A 17,639-nucleotide genomic window follows, 5' to 3' on the forward strand; every position below is an offset into this window, starting at 1 on the left:
CTGGCGTCCCATCTGTGAACACAGCCAATTGTTTTTGGCCAAGTTGGATGCACCACGTAGGATTCGAACCCAGTCTCCTCAGTGGTAGACAGGAACCTTACCCCCATGCAATACGGACGCCCCAAACTATGGTGTTTCTAACATCATTGAGAAATATTACAAAGGAAATGTAGTGAAGTTCTGGAATTACAGTTAAGAAATACCAGAGAAGTAGATGGAAAGGTCTATAAAATCCATTTGAGTGCTTCATTCACCATCTTTTTTTCGGCAATATAATTTTTTTTGTGGACAATCAAATCGAGGGAAAATTTGAAGGCTTGGTTTCAGAGGAAATCCTGGAAGATTCTCAAGAGTGTCACAGTCTCCTGACTTGTACTCCATAGAAAATCTCTGGGATTTGAAGAAGGCGGTTGCAAAACGCAAACCCAAGAATATTGGTGAACTGGAGGCTCAGGAACATAGACAGAAGCTGGTGTCTGGTTATGCATCATGTTTGCAGCAGGCCATAACAGCAAAAGGGTGCTCAACTTAAGTACTAAAGACTCTCGTCATGAAATTGCTGAATACGTTTGAGACTGCAGTCTCCTTTCACTGCCTTTCATTATTTTTAAGTTCACGGACTTCACCCAGAGCCTTGAGGCTCAGACCTTTTTAACCGTGGGAGGTAAAGGGATTGAAGGGACAAAGAAAAAGATCACTTATTTTACATCAATAAAACTTCAACGTTTAATATATATACATATATGTATGCATATATACATAATATATTACACACAAAAAACTGTTAACCCTGTTAATTTCAAACAATTTGCATGAAATTACGAAGTGCACTTTTGTAAATTAGGGCCATTGTCTTCGATTGTGAGAAATGTTGTTTTTCTGAATTTTGTTTGCATGCGTCAGATTCATTTCTCACTATTCTAACACCCTTCCTTGTTCTTTGTGTGTTCCTTTAGTGGTTAAATGAGGAGAAGGTGATTCAGAGACTGGTAGACATGGTGCAGTCTGCTCAGGATGAAGATGTGAGACTTATTTCCTTCATTTTTTCACGTTTGGCAAATTACCATATGGCAAGAAAGTGCAGATGTATGCCATCTGGTGGTTGAAAAAACAATTTGAATCAGCAGTCAGTTTCAACATGGGGAAACTCATTATGTTTACTTTATCTCTAATCTCTGTTCCCTGTCATTGCGCTCTGTTTCTTTATTAAACTAGAGACACTCTAATGCGTCACAGTCCCTGTGTGAGATCATCAGACTGAGCAGAGACCAGATGTTCCAAGTCCAGGGCTGCTCTGAGCCTGACCCGCTGCTTTCTACATTGGAGAAGTATGTATTGAAACAACTTCTTCTAAAAACCCTACTTACTGACTCACATGGGACACCACCGTAGTGTACACTACCACACTATTCTCTTTTAGTTCAGGAATTATTTATAATTAATTAAACTACTATTAAACAACAGTAACAACAACACACTCTTCCAGCCTCCAGTGGTGGAAAATAGCAGATCTACAAGCTCACAATGCCTTGCGCTTGTAGATCTGCCATTTTCACATGTTTACTGTATGTTTTATAATAATAATCGAAATCTACAAAGTAACTAGTAACTAAAGTTTTCAAATAATTGTAGTGGAGTAAAAGTACAATATTTGCCTCTGAGATATAGTGGAGTTACTGGAGTAGAAGTAAAAGTATTAGAAATTGGAAATACTCGAGAGTCAAGTGCAAATACCTCAAAATTGTACTTAAGTAACAGTTCTTGAGTACATGTACTTAAAGACGTATGCCAAAATCCATTTGAAAAAATTGCTTTTCACTGTTCTCAGGTCAAATATTGATATGCGATTAAAATGCGATTAATTGCGATTAATTAATTACAAAGCCTATAATTAATTAGATCATTTTTTTAAATCGAATCCCAGCCCTATTTATAACCTTACACAAAATTACTTTGGTTAATGGTTTTCACAATTCATGCATTCATGAACTGTGCCCATAACGCAATCTGGGAACCCATTCGGAAAAAGAAAATAATGTTTTTCCTTTTTTTGTGTAGAAACAGGAACTCGGTTTGGCTCCTCCCCTTTCTTAGCCCACTTCCTCCCAAGTGTTTCTGTGTTAATTCCTACTAACATTACCTGTTTAAGGCAGTAGTGCTGACAGATTCTGCTGTTTGCAGAATCTGTTCTCAGAGATTACGTTAATTTGACGTCGTGTTGAGAGGTATGTCATCAAATTACTGGTGCACAGACATAAATTGTCTTATAAATTATTGAATTTAGTGGAAAACATGTATCCATATTTGTGATTAGCAGAAGTATCAGCGAGGTTTCACATGCACGTTGTCCACACAACGGCACCCTGAAGTGAGTAATGGACAGTTGGATGCTTCGCGTCATAAAGCTTACGTTTCAACTTTTAACTCTCAGTGGCAATGAAATAATAAAATATGTTCATACTGTGCCAGCATTTTTTAATTTATTTTTTTAAGTACAAAAATAAATAAAAAAGGAAGCGAGATATTTTACCCCCCAAAAAAACTTATCTACTGTGGGAACTTGTGTGTGTGTGTGTATGGAGAGAGCTGGTTAGAGCAGCCTCTATTCTACATTTGAAGTTTAAATGTAATCTCAAACATCAGGTGGTGTAAATAAATCTAGCAATTTACTGTGCACTAGTGTTTGCCTATATTGTGTTTGTAACTGAACCATTCATTAAAAACAGAGCAGTGTAAAAAAAGTAAATGGCGTGTATAATAACCGTTTAAATGGTATGGATTTGAAGTCATATCTCCCAGCCCTGCTAGACCCTTTCCTCTCCTCCTCCTTGAGTTGTCTCCTCTCCTCCCATCTCCTCAGGCAAGAGACGGTGGAGCAGCTGTTGTCCAACATCTTTGACAAGGAGAAGAATGAGTCGGCCATCGTCAGTGTTATCCAGATCCTTCTCACACTGTTTGAGACCAGGAGACCAGCGTAAGTCATGTGGAATGGTATAGTCTTATCATGTTATTTGCTCAGATCTTGATATAGCTCTGGATAATGGCAACTGTTCAATTAAATTCTTTAATTGTGATTTTACTATAACTGAGTGTAGGATATACGCGATTGAGTATAGGAGACATTACTCTTAATGGGTATGTACACTACAATCCACTGGTGGTGAATAGTTTTTCTTGTATTGAGAATAACCGTTAAGTTGAGAGGGAGACAGTGCTGGGGTGGCAAAGCCACAGTTTACAGTTGATTCTATTTTCGTCCACTCTAGGCCAGCGTTAGCAACTACACCATCGACAAGAATGACCAATACTTTTTTTGTAACCATCGTCCTGTACAGGTTTGAGGGTCACATGGAATGTCCGCCTGGAATGTCCCACCCTTCATTCTCAGTCAACCACAGCATCCTGGAGGCCGTCAGACCCAGACTCAAAGACTTTCACCAGCTGCTACTTGAACCCCCAAAGGTAAATAAACCAAAGCCACCAAGAGGTTAGGCCACTGATATGAGCCTTCTACAGACCTTTACACATGTTGCTACTGTACTGCATATGCTTTTTGAGATCATTGTATACTGGTAGGAAGTTTTATACTAAAATATGCAAATCAAGCCTGACAGTTAACCGATGTCTAGCACAGACATATTTCCTAAATCATTTTCAATCGGGAGGGGTGGTTTAAACTTTTGATAATATGTTCAACAGGAAAATGTTAGCCCCAATAACCTATTTTGATCATTTCTCTATGTTAGGAATACATTCTTTCTGCACCTTTGCCTCACTTGGGAATAATGTGAAATTAAAGTATTACAATAATATATCGGCCATATCGTCATCAATAGATGTCCTACCTAGATTTGTCAGCTGCAGCCTGCAGCACACAAGATGGCCATCCTTTCGGTAAATAAAATATTTGTACCCATGTTACGGTTAGGGGTATTTACTTTTGGGTCTGTCAGTTTTTGCTATATTGTAAACCAGCACCCTGAAGTCACTTTGCACTTGAAAAAAGACAAAAAGAGATATTGCGGTCTCAAAAAAGGAAAATAAAAGCAATTCATTTTTGAAACAGCTGTGGTCCTCCAATATTGTGTTACCTTCCCTACCCTAGATGTGTTCGTAACAACCCGTCTGACTCCGTGGCAGTAATATATGATGAAAATAAGTAGATATGCTTATTTTACAGCATGCCCATGAGCCTAGTGCATGTACGCAAATATTGCGTAACTGGGTTGGGCATGCATTCCCAACTTGCACCGTTCCCAATTTACATTGTTCCAGACTTGTGTGGTCCCGGAGTAGTAGTTTACTACTCTGGGACCTTTTTATAGTAACGGTAGGCCTATACCTTTACATCCCTAATGTAAACCATGTCACAAATAATGCATGTATACTTTTGCCTCCTGCTGTACACATGATTAGTAAGGACTGTCCTCATTAGTAGGATTTAGCTTGTATTTTCTTGTGTCCCCCAACAGAAGAACATGATGAAGACGACGTGGGGCGTCCTGGATCCCCCTGTAGGGAATACAAGGCTCAATGTGGTCAGACTGGTGGCCAGCCTACTTCAGAGCAACACACACAGCATCAACACAGAACTCATCAACCTCAACACTTTGGGAGTTATACTAGTGAGTTTAACAGTAGTAGTTTACTGTATACTAGTGAGTTTAACAGTAGTAGTTTACTGTGTATAGCACTTAACTGTATTTTTTACAACTGAGAATTGTCAAAGCTAGCTTCCCCATATCCTACACGATATCCTACACGTCATTAGAAAGCTGAGAATCTCAGCTTGTAGATCAGCTATTTTTGCTATTTTTAGAAATTGAGTCCTGAAAATTAACAATTTTGGACATATGAGGTTTCCTACCGTCCGAGTCACAGCAACGATGTGCGGTATAAATGGTTCATAGGTTAATCCAATGATCTACTGTATGCAGAAGACGTTGTTCAACCACTTGAACCCTAGTGTCCCTGGGGGGAACAATTGCCGAAATAGGCGATGTACAAGCTCACAATGTGGTGCGCATATAGATTGCCTATTTCCGGCCAAGATATTTTGTGTAGAGTGAAAACAGGAGGGGCCCAGTATAGAGCCCTTGGGAATCCAGTCCACTAAGTATATGGTTTTGGTTTAATTATTGAACCTGTATTGTCTCTAGTCTCGACAATAAAGGAATAAAGCTGAAAACCACTTGGCAATACATCAGTGGAAGACGCCCAATTTTTTTTGATGAGCCTATGTAAATATACAAGCAATGTGTTTTTGTGGCATGATCAGTCAGGAAAAGCAGCTTGCATAAAAAAGGAACTGAAAAATGACTGGCTGCTACTCTTTTACAATGTTTGGCCATCTATCTGCTGCTTGTGGAACATCCTGGTTTGCACACTGGTTGTTGCTGCACCACTGTAGAATTGAGACTTTGATACATAGTTACATAACTCTTTTGAAAGCACATTAAAGTGTTAAGTCTCTCTGCTGTGTAGTTGCATAACTCTTTGAAAGCAAATTAAAGTGTATTTTTTTGCTGTGCATTACAAATACATGTGGAGAGACATAAGAGAAATTGTATTATACAGCCTATGTGTCTGAGTAAAATGAAGAACCGACTGTAGTGTTTTCTATGGTTTGTTTCACACCGTCTTGCATAGGGATCTGTGCCATTTGGGTCGGTGCCAGTCCGGTACCAACGCACCATAGAATTTGGTGCTGCATAACGGTACCTAGACAGTAAACGTATGCCTGAGCTGTGAGCTATAGGATCACAACTGTAGGCACCATCGCTGCATAAAGAGGGAAATGTGGGTTACATGGCGCCTTTCCGACATGGCGCCTTTCCGACGTTAACGAACCCTATACCTAACCCTAACCTTAACCGCACGCGGAAGCCACTAGTCGGAGTGGCGAGATGTCGGAATGGAAGGCGGTTACCGGAAATGTGCATTGCATTTTTATAAATAGGTTTCTTTGGGTGGCCAAAACTGTATACAGTTTATTAACTGACCTCTGTAAATTGTTAAAAAATAATCCATTATAGGGAGAGAGCTGATGAAATCCTTTGATTAGCGTAGGTGTATTTAATGCGCAGTGGATATATTTTTTTAACAAATGCCACGTATGCCGATCGATGCAAATTGTAGGTCATCCTCGTTAAGATAAGCATTTTACCACATAGAGAATTAGCGCAAATTCAGTCCAGCTGTTAAATGCTTAGGCATGTGTCTAGTTTGAACTTTTTTTAATAGATAAAGTAGACTCCACTGCACTCAAGTCACTCCAGAGACTCAGCCACGACAGCCAGCCCCTCCTTCTCTCACTAAACAGACTTTAGTTTCGCTCCTCGGAGCAAAAAAAATAAAATAAAAAATCACGGAATAAGCTCAACCCTGTGATTGTAATTTTTTAAGCCATTATTAATGTCATTGACTCCTTTTTTTTCTTTTTAAAATGTAAAAGACGTATCGGTTCTGGTACCGTTTAGGTATCGGTACCATTTTAAAAGTATCGCTTTAGCACCGGTATCGGATAAAACCCTTACGATACCCATCCCTAGTCTTGCATGCCAAGCTTATCTGTCACTCTGACTGTTGTCTAAAGCAATGTACCGTTTACTGGATCTCATACTACTTGTACCTGCTGCAAGGCAGCAGGCTATCCAGATATTGGGTTCACTTAGTGCTAGGATTTATTCTCTGAGCCTCACATCACTGCACTGCTGCACTGTTTGGCTGAGTGCCAAACTTGAATATTAAAATCATGGCTTTTCCTTTCCTTGCAATTTTATGTAACCATTTAGTTTGTGAATAAATCGTTGTCATTTTTATAAAAGTTTAACAATTGATCCATGATGAAAAATCTTGACAACCCAAAAACATCCACAGCATTGTCATATATTCAACAATAGAAGTAAAGAGTGAGTTGCACATGTCTTAACTATTGTTGTCTTTCTTGTTTTCAAATTTTCTTTCCTCCCCCAGGACATGTATTTCAAATACATCTGGAACAACTTCCTCCATATTCAGGTGGAGATCTGCACAGCCATGATCTTGGCCATGCCTCCCGCCCCCACACACACCGCAGACAGCCAGACAGACACAGAGCAGGACCACCCCAGGGAAAGCATACTCATCAAACATGTAAGCTTAGCATTTGACTGGTTTTCATCAGACTCCTCACATTTAACATTCACACCTAATGTTAATCAGGTTGGGCTGGGAACGGGACACAGTGCCCAGAAACTTTTATTACTGCCGTTTGATAACATTAAAAAGTATTGATCATCCTTTTACGTTGCCCTTGGCTTCGACATTAAGGTTTTATTTTACCCCTCAATCTATGAAGCATTATGGCTACATGCAACAGTGTTCTCTTCTCTCTATCACAGCTGTTTCAAAAGTGCCAGTTTATACAGAGAATTGTGGAGGCCTGGAGCTCCAATGAGAAAGAGCAGTGAGTATTATTTTATCCAATAGAGTATAAAATGTCCATCAATTAGTGTAGCAGTGTGTGTGTTCCTCAGTTATTATACTGTGTTCAAATGCTTAATGGTGAAACGTTAAGGTTATTTAGATAATAATTACAAGTCAGTGTAATTCCCTTTAGAAATGGTAACAACGGTTTGTTTGTTTCAGGGCGGAAGGTGGTCGCCGGCGAGGATACATGGGTCACCTGACTAGAATAGCTAACTCTATAGTTCATAACTGTGACAAAGGGCCTAATGGACCACAAATACAGCAACTCATCTCTGGTATGGACACACTGTCTTGTCTCTAAGCATCTCCATCCCCACCTTTTTCCACTAATTGTCTTTTTAAAATAGAATCATAGCATAACTCAAACAATTTTGCTATGCTTTACTGAACGTCCTTACATGTGTACTAGGGGTGGAAAATATAATCGATTCAGCAATTAATCACGATTCAGACATGGACGATTATAGAATCGATTATATTTTAAAAAATCGATTATTATGGGGCGTCCGCTGGCCTAGCGGTCCAGGCGCATACCACATGCTGGTAATCCAGCTTGACAGCGCGTCGCAAGTTCGACTCCCGGTCCTGACGACCTTTGCTGTATGTCGTCCCCCCATCTCTCTCCCCATTTCCTGTCAGCCTACTATCCTATCAATAAAGGCAGAAAAAGCCCAAAAAATATCTTAAAAAAAAAAATCGATTATAAAAGAAAAATATTCAAGTTTTTTTTTCATATCGCTAATTGCACAGAGCAGCAGCCATATTTTGGTTGGTTATCAGAATATTGAGAAGCCTTTGTTATAAGTCAGTATTATTTTACAAAAAAGGACTTCTTTATTTTCTTGGTTTTCTGCAATTGTTCATGTTGGTCAAATATAACCTTCCAGCTGTTGGAAATCTAGATTAAATTGTTATACGTTGATGTCGTATACATATCTCTTTTGGAGGTCATAGAACGTTGGGATGCAGTAGTCTGATTTGTGTGCTTTTACGGTGGCAATGTGGTGTTGTGGTATATCTTACAGAAAAGCGGCAAGAGCTTTTTAATTGGTAAGACGTTTTTTAATGCCAACTTGTTTGCTTCTGTCATCTGAGGATTCAATTCTAATCATCTCTGCCCTCTCATCGTGTGTGTTTCTGTTACAGAGCTCCCAGAGGAGGACAAAGAAAGATGGGAGGCCTTTATTTCCGGCCAACTGTCTGACACAAACAAGAGAAACACTGTCGACCTTGTGAGTTTCCACACATTCCAGCTTAAAAAGAAAGTGTACACACATGGTGAAGTTAACTTGCACATCCAGCCTAAATCCCGAGAGCTCGCTATTATATATTTGTCTGGAAAACATCTACTAAGAATCGATTGAGCCCAGCAGCTGAATTCCGGACCAATTGGCAAACTATGGGGAGGGTTTTAAATTACTATGATGAGCACCACTGTATCTTAAAAGGGTGTGTTGATGCTAAGGCTGCAACAACTAATCGATTAATCGATTATTAATCGATTATCAAATTAGTTGCCAACTATTTTGATAATCGATTAATCGATAATTGATTAATCGATAAATCGATAATGGAATATCATTAATATAATAATTAATTCAATGTAAAATTGGCTATTTTATCCAAAATGTAAAAATAAATAAATGAGAAAATGTAAAGTAAAGTATACATGATTAGAATATGCTTAAACATTCGACAATTAAGGTCTAATATTACAAAACTACAAATTGCTACAAAACCTATATATCCAGTCGTTTTGGGGCATAAACAAAAAGTTGAAGGATAACATTAAGTCTGATAATGATGTACCATGCATGTTCACATCAAGTATACTTTACATTACTTAAGACCGTTAGGTGCCCACCTATCCTGTATCCCATTTTTTTTAATGAAACATTTGCATTTGTATAGTACTGTACTGTTACCTGTACTGTTACCCTTTAGCCTAAAATATGTTGTTTTTTAATCAAATCAAGCAGTCAGAAGAAGAGAAAAGCTACCATAAGGTGGCTTTTATTTATTTTGATATGTATTTATATATTTTATAGGTAGTAGCCTAATCAGCAGCTGAGCAAAATTGTATAACATGTACTTTTAAATTAATTATTCATCTGTATTGTCTTTATTGTTAGATAGAACATGCCTAAAACAACCTAAAATCAAAATGATAAGGTAATTGCTTAATAAGTGCGATAATCCGATTAATCGATTAATCGTTAAGATAATCGACCGATTCATCGATTATGAAATGAATCGTTAGTTGCAGCCTTAGTTGATGCTCCTATAGAATTAGTTAAAACATTAATTGAAGCTTCGGCAAGAGTTTGATGTACCAACTGGCGCGGTTGGTTGTATCATGTCATGGCGGTTTGCAGCTCTGACTGCTTGAAGGTTGATTCAATCGACATCAAAGTAATTTAGGTCTACGCCCATTGACAACGGCGCAACCAAAGCAAATGCCTATTTAGCCTTGCCAGACCACAATGAGCAAAATAAATTGTTGACTGGCGTTGTGAATAACTTTTATAGGTCATTATACTGTACGTGGGGTACATTTTGAGGCCTACACATGTGTTTCTGCATATAAGCTTTTTTCTCTAACTTCCAGGTGAACACACACCACATTCATTCTTCTAGTGATGACGAGGTGGACTTCAAAGACAGTGGCTTCCACCAGGACTCCTCTTTACAACAAGTAAGACCTATATACACACACGCACACAGAGTGGGCCCATAGCCAAACAGATGTTAAAGAAGTAGGCTTACTGATCAAGAGACACACGTGAGTGTCTGTGATGAGATGAATCCCTGATTTATACTTGGTTGCATGTTGTTGTCAAGCACCAATAATTGCCGATATACAAGCTCACAACACATCGCGCTGCAAGCTTGTAGATCTCAGTGTGTGACACCTGCACGCAACCATGTATAAATTGGGCTTAAGACATGCAGGTTCTGTTGTCTCAAGGAAGCATTTGTATTGGTTTGGAAAAGAGACATGTTTTATGGATTATTAAAAAAAAAAAGTTGTAGCATGGATGGGATTGAATACATAGAGCAGTTGAAGTGACTATCATATGAGACAGGGGGAAATGTAGATGACATATTATGCTATAAGCAACCATTGTAATAAAAGTTTACTTGACAAGAAATGTGATGGTATACTAAAGCCATTCAAAACATGGTAGACTATCCAATATCCACTGAAGAAGGTATGCAATTGTCTTGTTGCACAACAGTAATTCAGAATGTCTTCTCAGAAGGTGGATGTATTTAAGTTACTGCTCCTACCAGGCTTTGTGGTAAACAAAAGCTCTGTAAACATGCTTCCCCTATTTAAATGTCTCTTTCAGTTAAAGCTGCAATCCAAAAGTTTCATGTCCTTTCCAGAAGTCGAACCGGGTCTCCCATGTAGAAGACCAAACATCTACCGCTCATTCAATAAGGAATCCCCACTTGGCTAAGGCAGATTTATTGCTCTTATGAGCTTCCGGCGGTGCTACTTGTTAAATAGTAGCTGTTCGACTTGACACCTGGGTCTAAATTTCTCAATGGAAGAGTAGGGAGACTACCTCCAACCACTGCAGATGTGTTAGCTATATTGTATTAACATACTCTACTTATACAGATTGGTTAAGATAACGTTTTATCCATTAAAATAAATTATGCAATGCAGCTTTAATGCCAATGAAAAAGGAAGTGGTTACATTCTCAAAGCAAACATTGAGAGCAGCTACATTTCATCCATTTTCTCTACATTATTTGCATTTAATGAGTCAAAATGGATCATAGATTAGGATTCCAGTTCCTGAAATGTGCTGAGAACTATGGGCCCTTCTCTGATACATTTTATAGTATCCAGCTCTGTAGATCTAAAAACAATTTTATTTGCATTGAGACAATAATTTGCTAATAATGTTTAGAGCTACAAACTATTAAATGAAACTAATATCTTGAAGCATTTTGTGACATGTCTTAATGCATGTGTTTGCTTTTGTTTTAACTATAACACAATTTCAAAAAGTAATGCTCACATTTATAGAAAGTTTTTTTTATACAAACGCATATTATATACACCCTTCCTCTTTGCTGTATTGTAAATAAGTGCCAGCTTTTTGTAGAGCCAAGACTATATCATTATCGTTGGTCCTGGGCTTTGCCAGGCCTTTTCTGATTATCAGATGCAACAAATGACGTCCAATTTTATTGAGCAGTTCGGCTTCAATGATGAAGAGTTTGCTGATCAGGACGATGTTGTGGAGTGAGTACTCATCCTGCATGACTGAGCTTAGTGTGTAAATGTGTAACTCTAAAGGGACAGGACACTAAAAATACTAAAGATGCTGGGATTACTGTCTTTGAAATTATTTGTAAGTGCCTTTTTTGCCCAAAAATGGCCCTTGATGATTTCAGAAAATAATGCAGCACTTGGAACTCATAAATAGCATGGAGTTCTAAGATGTGTGCTGTTCTGCTGAGATTTGTAGTACTTTTGGACTGAATGGTAATCTTAAAAATCTGGCATATTACTTCCACTTAATGCCACAGCATTTAGTCACATACTTGATTATCTGGCAGCCATAATAAACAAGTTAAGCATACTACATGACTTTCTGTGTAGAACATGTGTCCAGCACTTATGTTTTTAGGGTATTGTCCCTTTTCTTTATTACAGAGGGGTAGTCGGGTTGGGATTTTCTCATTTAAAGGCTCTGGGCTCAGAATTTGCCACCATTGTCTGCTTCAATTTAACCAGGGCTTACCTTGATCACTTAAACCCTATATACTTAGTTGACTGGGGTCACCCAGACCTCTATGCTAGGTCCTCTCCTTCTTTCCCCTCAACACCAAATGGCTTGGCCGAAAATAGCTGATCTACGAGTTTGCAACATGTCGCATTGCGAACTTGTAGCTTTGCTATTTTCTGCAAATGTTTGCCCCATAATAGAGGGATTCTAGGGTTCATGTGGTTAAGTGGCCTAAAGCAGTGGTTCCTACCTCCGGTTGTCAGAACCCCTGGTACTGACGGTTTTCATTCCTTCCAGGGTGTTACATGTCCTCGTACTGACTGTTATCATTCCTACCAGGGTGTTACATGCCCTGGTACTGACTGTTATCATTCCTACCAGGGTGTTACATGCCCTGGTACTGACTGTTATCATTCCTACTTGGGTTTTACTTCCATTGACCTGGTATCCTTTCTAGCATTTTGTTCAGGGACTAGTTAGACCTGGCAGGGTAGAAAAACGCCTATACTAGGGGCTATGAGGACCGAAGTTGCGAGCCACTGTCCAAGAGACTTTCTCTCCTTACTCTATGTACATCTGGGGATTAGAATTAACATACACACTGCATTATTCCTGAAGCCTTCATGATAACTGAGAATTGGAACGATTCTGACAGCAGAGGCCATTTTTGTCATGCGAGACAGAACTGGGGCCTTGAACACGTTTCGTTGTCCCGGTTCTTAAACTTGAACGTGCCAATGATGGTGGAAGAATCCCAATGCTAGTTGTTCTGAATGCATCGCACATTCAAGATATTACTACATGATTTTGAATTGGGTGGGGGAAATTAGATGCAATAACATTAACCCTTGAGTAGCATATTTGTTTGTTGTATACTAATTTGTGGGTTACTTAGTTTGTAGTTAGTATATTATGTGTATTAGTGTGTTGGATAGTAAGTAGCTTTCTCACATCTTGTGGGGCAAAAGTTGGTCTGGTACACATCTGTGTATCTGTGCAGTCAAGACAAATGGGTTGTTGAGAAGCTCTACACTAGTAATATACTGTACATGATGATGAGAGGATTCGTCAGAGCCTCAAATGGTGCATTGGAAATTTGGTTCTATTTGTTTTTAGCCTCTTCCGTCACTGTCCTAAGGTTGTTAACTTCCCAGTTGTCATGTCTGCACTATGGTTTCTGGTTGTGGGTTAGTGTGGTGGCGCAAGTAAATCCTAGCACCGTAAATAATTTTGGGGGCTTTTGCACTAATGAGCATCTAAAATTGTGTTTATGTGTGTAATAGGCCCTCTAACAACAGGCTCTGTGCAGAACTGTACGCCCGGGTTTCCAAAAGATGGCAGACCCGTTTTCCTGTTCTGGTTAATTTTCACATAGCTTCATTTTATTGGCTAAGGCAGCAGATTTGAATGAGAAACATGAAGTGGTCATTTGTTTTTCCCATTCAAGTCTGCTGCAGAGTGGCCTGGACTGCTGGCGTAGCAGTCCAGGCACCTAGGCTCAGTGTAGCTTGACAGCGTGTCGCGGGTTCGAGTACCGATCCCGACGGCCTTTGCTGCATGTCACTCCCCATCTCTCTCTCTCCCCATTTCCTGTCAGTCCTATCAATAAAACCCCCAAAAAAATAATCTTAAAAAAGATCTGCTGCAGAGCCAATCAAACAAACCGATGGAACAGTCACTGAACCGGTACAGGAAATGATTATGCCACCTTCTGGAAACCTGGGACTACAGTTATGCCCAGAGCCAGTAAAAGTGTAAAATTATTGCCAGTTCAGCTACAAGGAATTGCTCTGATACATTCCAACCTTGACAAGTTTCACGTGGCTTGAATTGTTGGAGGAACACGGTTTTAGTAAGGGCTAATATCACTGGAGGAGGAAGAATTGAGTTTGGGCGGCTGTGAGGAGGGATGAATGGAGGTGGGGGTCGTAGGATTAAGTGGACAGGGCTGGCACAAGTTTGCCTCCATGAATTTTACATTATTCACTTTATTTGGGGCGGGGGTTGAATATGAAGTTGTTAATGCTAGTTGCAACAGTCTGTGTGTTTTCATGTATGTGGATGCCTAACGACCTAACTTAAATTAAACTCTGTTCTCTTTAACATTGCAGTATTCCCTTTGATAGAATATCAGACATCAATTTTTCACTGAATACAAATGACAGTGTAAGTATTTTGATTATTAACCTGATTTCGTTGTGTTAATGATAGGAAAATGATGAGCCAACATATATTGTTATTGAAGTTGTGTATAATTTGTTTTCATATAGTTGTGGGCGGCCAACACAGCAACAATAACAAAGCATTCCAATAGGAGAAAACAAGAAATGTAACTGCATCAAATTGAAATGTGATGCCGTGTATTCTGTATCACGTTACCAGCGTAGCTTGAAGTAATGAGTAATGGAACTGAACAGCTGCATCTAGATGTTGACCGGTAATGCTTAATTCATTTGCCATCGTACCGTGGTGTCGTGCTCCTAGAATAGCCTCTATATTAGACTTCTATAAGTCTGCGATGCGATGCATTGTGAGCTTGTTGACGGGCTATTTTCGGAGCGCGGCAATGAAGTATTAATCAGGTATAAGCCCTGTTCGAAGTCGAGGTTATATTTTAATTTTGTTCATGTACGTATGTCATGTATAAGCTTATAAACGTATCGGTCTATAAGGTTATGGTCCGTGTGTGTTTCCCAGGCAAACATAGCTCTGTTTGAGGCTCGCTGTAAGGAGAAGATTCAGCAGTTTGAAGATGCTGGTTCTGATGAGGAGGACATCTGGGATGAAAAAGACGTCACCTTCGCACCAGAGACACCGAGACGTCCAAGGTAAAATGCAACAAAATTTCGCAATCAAACACCTTGACTTTAGATTACATTAGATCAAATGTATTGCCGCCTGAAAGTAAATGCTCAACACATGAAATCACATGTAATTATAGGTAAATAGATGGTATTGTAATATGTAATTACACACAGGATCTAAACCCTTTCGTTGTAGTCAGATGGTATTGTAATATGTAATTACACACAGGATCTAAACCCTTTCGTTGTAGTCAATGTGGAAGTAGTTTTACTATATCAAGCCAGCTACAACGTCATGAGCGCACACATATGAAAGAAAAATTCAATTATAATGATATGAGGTAGTTTAGTTGTGTTTTATAGTATGTTTATTGTGTGTTTTCTTTATTTCAGTCAATCACATGAAAGATCGTTTGGAAAGCGATAACTTAACTTAATATAACTTAGTAATTTTATTTTTCTAGCTTGCCAAAATGAATTACCCCCCACAGTTTTCCTGTAAATATACTTCTACTGGTCCTAGTATTGATGATTTATTGTATGTCTTGATGAATAGAATACACAGGACCACAATGGAAACAAGCCCTCAGGGCTTTTTGTGTTATCCTTTTAGCATTATTGTATAGCTGTACCTCTGTACTACCTCTGCAAACTGCTAATAAAGTATTCAATCAATCAAAATTGTAATTGTACTCCCAGGTGACAGATGTAGTATTCACAAATGCTGTAAGGGACAAAAGCTGTGATGTTAAAACATGTTTATGCTTCTTTTTTTACACACCTACAGTGGATCTGTATTGATAACTACTTAACTACAAGCATGTCTGTTGTGTGTTAAGGAGTTCGGGCAGTACAGACAGTGAGGAGAGCACAGACTCTGAGGAAGAGGATGTCAAGAGAGATCCATTTGAGGCCTCCAACCCTAGTGCCGATGACAGAATGGAGGTTGACACAGGTGAGAATAGCATGCGTGTGTGGTTAGAGAGGGGTAACTTGAGTTAAATGATGGAATCATTAATGTTTAAATGTAGGCATATCATGGGATTGGGAATCATTAATTTATATTGATAAATTATGATTATTGATGATGCTTAATCTTTATCAGTACCACTATCAATACTTTTTTATTATTTGGTGGGAAGATGAGACGACAATAATAATTAATGGAAAAATCACATCCAGTATAAAAACCTGAATATGAATCGTCCATATTACATCATACGCTGCCTCTGTGATCCGTTCGATTTGAAGAAAAGATCCCATATTTGAGGTGTGAAGGTGGAGAATGCAGAGTAGGCCTGCATTTCAATCACAAGTTAACTGTTTGGCTGTAAATCCAATAGGCCTACTGCATGTTATATTTGAAGGGGAGCTGCCCCGCTGGTCAGTAGTGTGCTTTTGACCAGCTCCGACCTGCGCTGGAATGTCTGCTTAATTTATTTGACCTATTTTTGGCACACTGGCATAATTTTTTTTGGGAGCAGGTGAGTAAGATTCCAATAGTATATAAGCATTTTAAATGGATTTTATATACTCATAATGTACTCTTCTAATGTGATTTGGTCTTATAGATCAAAATGCGTTCAGTTTTGGCTATTTTTGGTTAATTTTAATCAATTAATTTTCAACCATTAGTTTTCAACAATATTATTATTATTTTCTTTAAATTTAAGTGAAATTAATCGCTGGGAACATCCCCACTTCCTTACATGGTTTCCTCCACCATTCACCATGAAGTGGGGAATAAAATGGCAATTATGAGAAAGCACTGTGTAACACATATGGCTTATGCTAGCAGCAAAACTTCCAATATGACCAATTTGTAACGATTTTTAAAGTAGTAGAGTAACAGCGTCTCCATTCAGATTCAGACAGGGCAAACTCCATAACTAAAGTGTTGGGGGCGTCTCGCCGACACATCAGCAACACAGTACTTGTTAATGACAAATTAAGAACACCTTCATGAACAAACATGATTAATAATTGTCAATGACAAATTAAGAATACCTTCATGAACAAACATGATTAATAATTGTCAATGACAAATTAAGAATACCTTCATGAACAAACATGATTAATAATTTTCAAATGATTGTCCAACACTGTCTACATACCATAGCTTTTAATACTGATGGATGGGCCTCCATATAACATGTGCATATTTATACTGTACATACTGTATAGGTCTACTTCAGAATAAATACATAAAAATGCACTCAAAATTCAATGACTTGTAAGTAAATATAGATGCCCCAAACGCATTGAGTTACAAAATGCAGTCTCCCTCACTTCCCTAGACATAACACTATCAGCGGGGAGAAACTCATTCTGTCGCGTTTTGTTTAGGACCTGTGTGGACGGCTAACTTTGATGACGTCCCCATGGACACAGGTAGCTCCACAGCTCCAGCCTCCAGCCCCAGCAACCCTGCCTCCACCTCGCCCTCCACACCGCCGCTCCCTGACCCCTCCTGGAGTGCCTCTCCTACCACCACCCCCAACTCCTCTGAGACAGGCTGGGCCGACTTTTCTGGCTTCTCCCCTGTCAGGTAGGAGGACACGTGTGTGTGTGTGTGTGTGTGTGTGTTTATGCCAGACTATCACAAGAGATTGTAGCT

General features: G+C 39.0%; 1 protein-coding gene across 5 annotated transcripts in view; it reads left to right on the plus strand.

Annotated features, from left to right (window-relative positions):
- The window catches only part of ppp6r3 (protein phosphatase 6, regulatory subunit 3), a 36,598-nt gene that overhangs the window by 9,747 nt on the left and 9,212 nt on the right, over window positions 1-17,639 (plus strand). For 2 of the 5 annotated variants that reach the window (XM_084060517.1, XM_084060516.1), the window contains 15 exons: window positions 957-1,022; window positions 1,216-1,328; window positions 2,861-2,974; window positions 3,336-3,462; window positions 4,473-4,625; window positions 6,976-7,134; window positions 7,383-7,447; window positions 7,630-7,745; window positions 8,617-8,702; window positions 10,079-10,165; window positions 11,634-11,731; window positions 14,330-14,384; window positions 14,916-15,046; window positions 15,862-15,977; window positions 17,369-17,570. In XM_084060517.1, coding sequence (XP_083916643.1) covers window positions 957-1,022; window positions 1,216-1,328; window positions 2,861-2,974; window positions 3,336-3,462; window positions 4,473-4,625; window positions 6,976-7,134; window positions 7,383-7,447; window positions 7,630-7,745; window positions 8,617-8,702; window positions 10,079-10,165; window positions 11,634-11,731; window positions 14,330-14,384; window positions 14,916-15,046; window positions 15,862-15,977; window positions 17,369-17,570 — 1,688 coding nt within the window. The remainder of the gene's footprint in view (window positions 1-956; window positions 1,023-1,215; window positions 1,329-2,860; window positions 2,975-3,335; window positions 3,463-4,472; window positions 4,626-6,975; window positions 7,135-7,382; window positions 7,448-7,629; window positions 7,746-8,616; window positions 8,703-10,078; window positions 10,166-11,633; window positions 11,732-14,329; window positions 14,385-14,915; window positions 15,047-15,861; window positions 15,978-17,368; window positions 17,571-17,639) is intronic. The other 3 variants (XM_084060519.1, XM_084060520.1, XM_084060518.1) reach the window with 3 other exon arrangements.

The sequence above is a fragment of the Gymnoscopelus microlampas genome (assembly GCF_963454915.1).
Source record: "Gymnoscopelus microlampas genome assembly, chromosome: 6".
In the NCBI taxonomy this organism is placed as follows: Eukaryota; Metazoa; Chordata; class Actinopteri; order Myctophiformes; family Myctophidae; genus Gymnoscopelus; species Gymnoscopelus microlampas.